This window comes from Capsicum annuum, chromosome 3, assembly GCF_002878395.1.
Source record: "Capsicum annuum cultivar UCD-10X-F1 chromosome 3, UCD10Xv1.1, whole genome shotgun sequence".
Classification (NCBI taxonomy): Eukaryota; Viridiplantae; Streptophyta; class Magnoliopsida; order Solanales; family Solanaceae; genus Capsicum; species Capsicum annuum.
The window spans coordinates 260,064,577-260,073,945 of NC_061113.1; the positions used below are offsets into that span (position 1 = coordinate 260,064,577).

General features: G+C 32.2%; 1 protein-coding gene across 3 annotated transcripts; it reads right to left on the reverse strand.

Moving 5' to 3' along the window:
• Nucleotides 1–1,032: 1,032 nt before the first annotated feature.
• LOC124896793 (telomere repeat-binding protein 6-like) lies at nucleotides 1,033–5,108 on the reverse strand. Of its 3 annotated transcripts, XM_047408640.1 has the most exons (4): nucleotides 4,883–5,108; nucleotides 3,868–4,232; nucleotides 1,991–2,210; nucleotides 1,033–1,432 (listed from the first exon to the last, which is right to left on the reverse strand). In XM_047408640.1, the coding sequence occupies exons 2-4, from the start codon at nucleotides 3,888–3,890 to the stop codon at nucleotides 1,421–1,423; spliced, it is 255 nt and encodes an 84-aa protein (XP_047264596.1). In that variant the 5' UTR covers nucleotides 3,891–4,232; nucleotides 4,883–5,108; the 3' UTR covers nucleotides 1,033–1,420. The 3 variants fall into 3 exon arrangements, 1 of the variants encoding a protein (XP_047264596.1); XR_007053259.1 differs by having other exon boundaries at nucleotides 1,826–4,232; nucleotides 4,883–5,106; XR_007053258.1 differs by having other exon boundaries at nucleotides 1,033–2,175; nucleotides 4,883–5,099.
• Between the last annotated feature and the right edge of the window lie 4,261 nt (nucleotides 5,109–9,369).

Consider the following 9,369-nt stretch of genomic DNA (forward strand, 5'->3'; position numbering starts at 1 on the left):
GAAGGTTTGAGCAGGGTTTAAATGCCCACAAAGTTAGGCTCGACAAAAGTGGAGGCGGGCAATGACTCCTATATTTATTGTACCAATTTTCAATACCATCACTACTCTAATTCTCGATGCAACCCCCCAACCCCCCCACCCCCACCCCCTTCTTCATAGCTCACAGTTCTTTCTCTGAAAATCATGAATTGAATCAAGAAAACTTCAATTATTGTTCATTTTAATCCCATAATGAATTATTATTATCTCACAAAGAAACTGAATCGGAGAAAACAGCAACAAAAAGGGTTATTTTCTATGAAAGAGGAAACTCAAATTTTGGAGATCAACTTGATCTCTGCTCAACTCCTCAAAAATTTTCTCACTAACTTACATCATATGCAAACTTATGCTCTTATCTGGATTGATCTTGTCGATAAAAAATGCGATAAAGATGAAGATACATCACGGGACACTACCAAAAAATGTGTTTTAGTCACGTGCAAAATTGTGGCTATATGGTACCAAAATCGTGCCGGAATAGTTTAGTCACGGTTCATTAGCCACAGTTAAAGGTGTGTCCAACGGGGGCGTGACGAGTAACGTAGCCACAATTTTAATGTTCGTGGTAACATTTCATTAGCCACGGTTTTTGAGTGTGTTTAGCCACGGTCTTCCCATGGATAATTTGTTCAATCTTTTTTGCCATTACATCAATTAGCAGTTTTCGTAAGAAATATTTTGTGCATATAAATTAGCCAAGGTCTTAACCGTGGCAAAAGTACCCAGTTGATAAAAAAATACATATTTTGCATATAAGGTTGCCACGGTTTTAACCGTGGCAAAAGTGCTCAACCTTCTAAAAATATATGTATTTTTGATATATATATACATATATATATATATATATATATATATATATATATATATATATATGTTGTTTCCTACTAAATATCCAGATAGTTTGATACACAACAACAAACCCAGTGTATTCCGATATTGATACTAATTCATGAATAATGATAGACATTCACTCATAAATCGACTATTATACACAAAAGACTGATATTAGTTATAACATAATGATCAAAGTTCCGATATTGTTCAACATATTGTCTCAAACGATAAGCTTCAAACCTTGGATATTCATAAAAGATACCACAAATACTAATGCTAAAAGCTAGAGAAACACTAGTTATGTCGTTTGTTTCAAAATATACTAGAGAAGATGAGGCACATGGAGAACGGGAACTCTTGCATCTCTGGTTTCTTGGATACGGGTGCATGTTCGCCAATTCACTGACTCGATGAAGGACAGACTTGGGCAACGGTCGCCAAGACAGATTATGTTTACCCTTTTCCGGCATCAATTACAATGCAGTCACTATCATTAGAAAAGCAAGCGCTCTAAACAAAGGAAAAGTCGAGCGTCGAACACTCCTCAGTATATTATCTGTCAAATGAAGTGGCTGGACTAAACAATATATACCAAACTCAGCAAATAGGCAAAGATTCTTGAGAGTTGAGCTTCCTACTATATCTTGATGAGTTCGACTCGTACTACTAGAAACTGAAAATGCAACTAAACATTTGTAAATAAGTTAAAAGTGGAAAGGGAACTCAATTACACTGGGTTAAAAGCTACTACCCTTCTACCCTAATCCTTGTCTCCTCGACCTCCTTACCTTCCTATATAGGGTTATGTATTCAGTATGTATGATGGCTATACACCCAAAATAATTGTATAACAAAAAAGCTAAAAGCTATTGCATTAATTTAAATAAAGGCTCATGATTCACAACGTGCATCGAGCATCATTAATCTAATTTCGAAAATGAAAACTAACCGTTATTTTGCTTTGTTTCTGGAGATAGCATGCTTTAAGAAGATTTCTCCATTTATCCAGCAAGAAGTTTAAGCAACAAAGTGCCAACTTCAAGTAAGTAACAAGCAAACACTAGATGATGCATAGTTTTTCTTGACTTGTCCTGATAGTGACCATTGTGCTTACCTTGAGATCCACAGGTGTTCTATGACCAGATGATGAGAAATAAAGCTTTTTTATATGACTCCATCTTTCAACTCCATATTGGGCAACTCCATCAATCAACTTTCTGACTTCTGAAACAGTCCAGAGCCTGTGATGTTTCCTCCAGGCACCATCTTGATCCAACTTCTTTGGTACAACGGCATCATCTTTAGGATTCACAACCATACTTATGAAATTCCTCCTTGAGAGGTTTAAAAACTTCAGAGAGATCAACTTTTAAGTTAAAGGAAAATGATAACTGAAGATTCAGATGTTATTAACAAATTTGCAAAAAGATCCAATTTAAGAGAATTCTTGGCTCAAATAAACTAACCAATATGCTAAAAGCACAAACATAACCTTTGAACATAAATGTTCAATCCAAAATGATGAGCTGAATTCTAAGTTTCTGGAAATGAAGGAAACTCTGAATAGGTACAATGATCCAATTTCAATGTTGCCTACTCTTTCAAAAATTCTTAGCAGTGATCCAATTTTAAGCAGTGCACGGGTTCAAAGTGATCATCAGACATCAATTAATATATGAACCTTTTCTTTTTCATCTGGTACAGTTTCATCTGTGCTAGCTAGAGGAGTAAAATTAGACATGAATAAATCAACACCAGAACTGAAATTTGAATATGGACAAGTATTTGAATATCGACATATAGGTCTTCCCAATTTTTGTTCCTACCATTAATCAAGTATATTCAAATGAAAAATAAGTAACACGAAACACATTTTATAAAATGACACTCAAGGGATATATGACCGTTGGGAGCCCAAAACGGCTAAATGGCCAATTTTATTAAAAAATAAGTTTTTTTTCAATTAAAATATTTTTTTAAACCCAAAAAAATTCCTCTGACATTCTGAGCTCATGCTCACTAGCATGACATGAATACTGAAAGAAGGGAAACTGTTCCTAAAACATCTCATAGCCTCGTGTTGCTTTAGTTTTCACTTAGATTTTCCTCGGTTCATGCAACTAACATATACTGGGGCCTTTTAGCAGAGGTAGCTTAGCCCATATTGCCCATGGGTTCCATTGGTCTAGTGATCATTGGTATTGCCTTACATAGTTAAACGTAAAGCTAACAATTTTATATACATGAGATTATTTCACCATTTGTTTGTAACCATATATATTCATTCAAGACCAGTAGTAATATCAAAAGCAATAACAAATACATATAAATTTTGAACGGACATACCAAATTATCCATTCTATGAAGCAATCTTGAAATAGATAAAATTGTTCTTTAGAAAACCTGCACCTTTGACTGGGAGGGTGGGATCAAGATAAACCTATTGACTCCATATAACTGATAGAGAGGGATAACATACGTTGTGACCTTGCATCTACATTCATAGAATTACTTTTCGAAGATAGAGGTGTTCTTGCTGTTAATGATAACTCCTGCAGACAATTCAATTAAAGAGCAAAGTGCAAGCATAATCTCCAAAAGCAAACTATAACACGACAATGTGATCAGATCCTGAGATCTCTTCCACTTCATCCGGCGGATTATTTTCAATCATCCATTGTTGAAATTCTTTCTTGAAAGCTTTACTTTCTGCAGCAACAATGTATATTCGCCTAATTGATCCATACCTTTTTTTTTAAAGAACTATCTCCTTAGAAATATCCTCCACGAGATATAAATATAATGGACATACTAGTTTAGTGGCCATGAACTTTGGACCTAGGACGAGGCTAGTTGGAGAATTCGCAGGTTCATTGTCATATGTAACGCGGTAATCCGGTTCAGGTAATACTACATCGCATGACTATAACGATGTATATTTAGTTTCGATCTTATAAGAGTTTAAATAAAGATAACAAATCATATTGGTACCTCAGTGTAGACAATGGCTGCATCGATAGTTGGACTAGGCATAAGAGCACTGACAAATACTGCAGCTGAAATCTTTCCCAGAAAAGTTTCCATCGCTTTAGAGATGGCGAGTCCACCAAAGCTTTGGCCTACAAGAACTACTTTTTTATCAGCAGAATGTGAAGCCATCAACTTCATCAGCGAACTGACATAATCAGAAAAAGTTGGGATTTCTACGGCCTGTTTGATGTTGGTTCCTGATGCACCCAAGTCGAGAGCTGTGACATAATGCCCTGAAGATTTAACCAATTCTATTATCTTATACCATGACCAGGATCCATGACATCCTGTATGAACTACCACAAAGTTCTTCTTAGCTTTAAGCCCTGACAAGATAGGTACAAGTTTGGCATAACATGAGTTGTACAGTTAGTTATAAATTCGATAACTTTAAAAAGTAGAAGTTCTAGGCTCTAGATACACTCGTAACTTTTCTCGAACAAACAAAAAACTCAGCCTTTACGTTAAATCCGACAAGTTCTTGAAACACATACTTCCCCTGACACAACTAAATAATCCACTGACGCCTATTCCCATATCTTAGGACTCACCGGGCACGTTATTGAATGTCGTAATATGATATTTAACAAGTTCAAATGAAACAAAATCATAAACTTTCACAAACAGCATCAAACCAAAAGATCCACTTTTCAAGCATGTCTAGAAGCTCAAGTTTACTACATAACTTCCATACTTCCATTCTCTTGACACGACTTGCCGATACTTCCATTGCAGATTTCATAAAACCCATCAAACCTTCAGTCTTAATAACTAGATAAACCCATAAAAATTCTCATTTTTTAAAACTAGAAATTCCATCAAAACCCATCAACATTCCCATTGTTAACAACTAGAAAAGCCACAACACACATCAAATTGCAGATTTCATAAGCTCAAAACTTCAATAAACAAGAGAAACATAGAACCCTATTTTCAATTTTTACCTTAAAGACTCTAAATTGTAAAGATTTGTTACCTGGAAGAAGTAATTTTACCACTTTCGACTGCAATTAAAGCTAGGAAAATTGAAGAGCCGTTCAATTTTAAGAAGAACTCAATCCAAAATCCGAAAGCAAAGTAGCGATTTAGGGCCGAGAAAATGTATTTTTGGGGGAAAAAAGAGATTTTTGGATGAAATAATTTTTTTTTTACTGTATTGGAGGCAAATAAAAACTAAGGAGGGAATGAAAAATTTTTGCCGCCCAAGTTAGCGATGATATTTTTGCCACGTTTTTTCAAGTGTGGAGAAGTTTTAATTATTTAGTTAATTTAGTCATGATTTTGACAGTCGTGGTTAAATAATCGTGGATAAACAGTGCATTTTTGGTAATGGGATCCTCTACAAAATATATTATTAATATGTATTTCAGTTAAAAAATAAAGATAAATTAAAGAGGAAGACAAAGATACATTACGCTTGTCAGATTTCTGAAGATACAACAAAAAATTATTGAAGTAACAACAAGAGAACTTCTTACAAAGGTTATATTTATTTGTATTGAAAATAAAATACTCTAAGATATATTGATAATGTTATATGATACAATTTATATTTCAGATCTATGTGTCAACTACATTTACAAATTATGTAGCTCTCTTTAATTAAATTTCAGTTACATCTAAGAATTATGTATGTCTCTTGTTTTATTAGATATGTGTGTAAGATACATTTAAGAATAAATTCTATATCTTATTTTACTTTTAGAACAATGTATATCAATCAATAGTTGTAAAATGTAATCATCTTAAACATTATAATCTGCAAATATATTTATAAATAAACTGATACATTAATTGGTGAGTAACCAAGAAGTAATCAAATCTTTATATTATAATGTATCTCAGTAAACAACCTAAAATATTCACGCTTTTACTGTCTTCATTAATGAATCTGAAAAATTCAGATATAAATTTGAAATACTACTAGCTGAAATTCAGTAAAATATATGCTTGAAATAACATTATAGGGCACATTATATTTAACATATCTATGTATCATATACTTTTAAAAATTATCTATCTCTCTTATTTTGGTATAGACATGTATTTTAACACAATAATTATAAAGTATTATTTATCTCGTTAGATATATTCATTGCATTCATTTATTTTTTAAGAGTAACCAATTAGTAATCTAAATTTTATTTTGTTGATGTATTCTAATACGGGATATGAAGTATGTTGATGTATGTTTAGTTCGAAGCCTCCATCAAGAAACAAAGAACTATCCCTTGAGGTTCAACAATTGGCTACAATGTTGTCAACTTGCTTACAGTGAATTTTTGAAATAAAAAATGTACCGACTAGTCATTGCTTGAATCTCACAAGGGAAAGAACGAAAAACACTTATTTGATGTTGAATATGTTGGTGGCATTGCCTAGCAAGTAAGTGATAGCATGTATGTGTCAATTTTTCCTTTTCTGTTATTTTGCATTTTTCAATATATAATGTGATATGTTAATGATAATAGACTTTTAGTTGACGACACATGATGATGGAGGAATTGTAGACTTCCTGTAGCTGCATTTACTAAGTTTCTAAGTAATCGACTACAAGTATCATCTGGTGAGATTGATGCTGAATTTCTCCGCTTGAGATATTCATCGATGCTATGCAACTATAGATTACTAAAGGCCGAAGATGATAATGTTAGTGACAATAATGATTTGGATAAAATTAAACTCCATTTAACCTAATTGAAAAGTTTTTGTTACACTTGAATAGATGTAGATCTGTTGGTTATGTGAAAACTAAAAAATATCTTTTTATATTTTGTAAACAGGATTTTATCAATATAATAGCTGATGACTAATAGGAGATGTTTTGATACTGCACTTTTCAGTTTTGTTATGTTGAATGACTTACATAAAATGACTATTATAATATGATTATCTCATTACCATCTTATTACATTTTTCATTGACTATTATATTATCAGATAATATTAATGCCACTAATATAACTTATGTGTAATACACAATCGTTTACCTATTAAACAATTATAACTAATTCATCTTATAAAGCAGTTGTGTATTTGTTAACATGATTTTCTACAATTTTTTATGTATCTGATATAATATTTTTGTGTATGTTGATATGTATTATACAATAATTATATATATATATATATATATATATATATATATATATTAAGTTATGATGTATCGGATAATATATTTTATACAATAATTTTGTATCTAATAAAGGTGTTATGTATCTATTATTATGTTTAATACATCGATTATGTATCTGTTAAAGTTATTATGATTCTGTTACTATGCTTTATCTAATGATTATGTATCTTTTATTGAGATGAATGTATCTAAATGAATATTTATGTATATGAAAAAGCAGTGGCAAATTAAATGCATCGAACATTAAGAATTTGGGGGGAAACGAAAAACTTTGAAATATTATGTATCTGATAACATCTAAAAATAGATGTTCTTGATCATTATAATCAGATGTAACATATTCATCACAATTTCGTCCACCATATTAATTTTTTAAAAATAGAATATCCAACTGAAAGCTTTCCAACAACTTGAGAATTAGTAATTAACAAATAAATTAACTAAAAATTAGTGTTCAAATGGAACTAAGATAGTGGAAACTTACAAACAAGCTACATTACATATGATTACTTTTCCCTTAGAAAAAAAATGTACGCATGTTTCACCCACAACAATTTGTGCTTGATATAAGAGGTTCACTGAATTTCTTATACCTCCCTTTATTTGATCTTCTAGGTGATTTTTTAATATTTTGGTGGCAAGATAACCTATTCTTGAATGTCTTTTGGTATAGGCAAGTCCTTCTTATCATGCGTTGAAAACATTAAAACGTCATACGTCTTCACTAAAGTCTCAGGCTTGTAATAATCAGAGCAATAAAGCTTTATATCATCTACATTCTTTCTCTTTAGTACAACTATTGTGTGTTGACATGATATCTCATCTAGTGGGAACCTACCACAACTGCATGTCCTACTTTCAAGACAAATAATGTATCTTTTGTCGTCATCATAAACAAAGTTAGCATACAATCATTGGTACATAACAAAAATTATATATCTTTAAATAGACATACAACACATGGTCATACAAAATCAAAATAATTGTAATAATCAGAATTAGCAGTGTATTATAAATGTATTAAAACTGATGCAATCTGAATCTATGTATCAGGAAAAAATTTACCGTCAAATAAGTAGGATTTCGATGAATTTATTTGTAGAATAGCTTTGAACCTTTTCCTTAAGGTTGTTTTCGTATAGAATGCTCTTTTTCATTTTTTTTAATTCCAAGAATCAGCTTTAATAATGTATCTCACTTTAAATTTGTTTTCTTGATTCGTCATTTCAAGTTCTACAACAATTATCGAAATTAAATTTCTATACACTACATTATCTCCGATCAAAATATCATCACTCTTTTAATATTCGTATTTTGTATCACTCACCCAAACGCCAGAATGCACTGTTAAATTCATTATAGATTGGGAAAAAAATGCTTCAACTATAAAGAAGAAAAAAAGAAGATTGTATCAGACTAATGAATTACCTTCAACAATTTATTGGGCTTGAACCCTTTTTCTTATTTTATCAATTTCAAGTTTTGCAACAATGGTGTAATGATCCGAGACTTACCCCTAGTTGTGACACGGTGCTTGCGACCCCTAAGGACCAAAAGCTAACCCATGAATGATATCTGCTGTGAGCACTAAACAATAATACTGAAATAATTGCGGAATAATAGGCTGAAATTTCATAAGGTTCAAAACATCTAAAATACTGATAATGAACAATAACATTTGAATCTGAAATACTGTCTGAAAATCTAGTATGAAAAGCCTCTAACTGAAGCTGTCTGAAAGTGGAAGTGATGGGACAATTCCCAAACTAACTCCAACTACTAAAATACTGCTAAGTTGAAGTACTGAAATAAAATCATAGACTCGATAGATGAGGACTCACTGCTAAATCTACTACTGCTCTGAATCTGGCTAAGCACGGTCAAGAACCTGAGTGTCCGAACCTATGATATAAAATATCATAGCGCAAGAAATGGGTATGCGATCAGTACGTGGGAATGTACTGGTATGCTACATGAGGTAAGGTTGAATGCATGGGTTCATATGCATGAACAATAACTAACTAAATAATATGCAAAAACTGAATAGCATACATGGAGGATCTGTAACTACTGAACATACTGTGCATACTGAAACTGAATTTGATAACTGATTACTGAATTTGCTGATAAACTGAGATCATTGATAATCAAAATTACTAATAACTGAGTGACTGTATCTCACGGTCCTGATTCTGTAGAACTGAACTGAGTTCTATTCTGAAGACTGAGACTGAAATTAAAACTGTGAGAGGTAATCATCTAACTGACATGCCCCAACCTGAACTAATAGGGGTCCAATCTGCAACCCCAATTGGAAGGGTGTCAGTA

What these genes read in the sequence shown, in the direction of transcription:
- LOC124896793 (XM_047408640.1), bottom strand. Translation starts at nt 3,890, where the DNA reads ATGCAGCCATTGTCTACACTGAG. An exon ending in CAGCCATTGTCTACACTGAG is followed by an intron (nt 2,211 to 3,867) that starts GTACCAATATGA and finishes AAACCTCTCAAG; the next exon opens with GAGGAATTTCATAAGTATGG.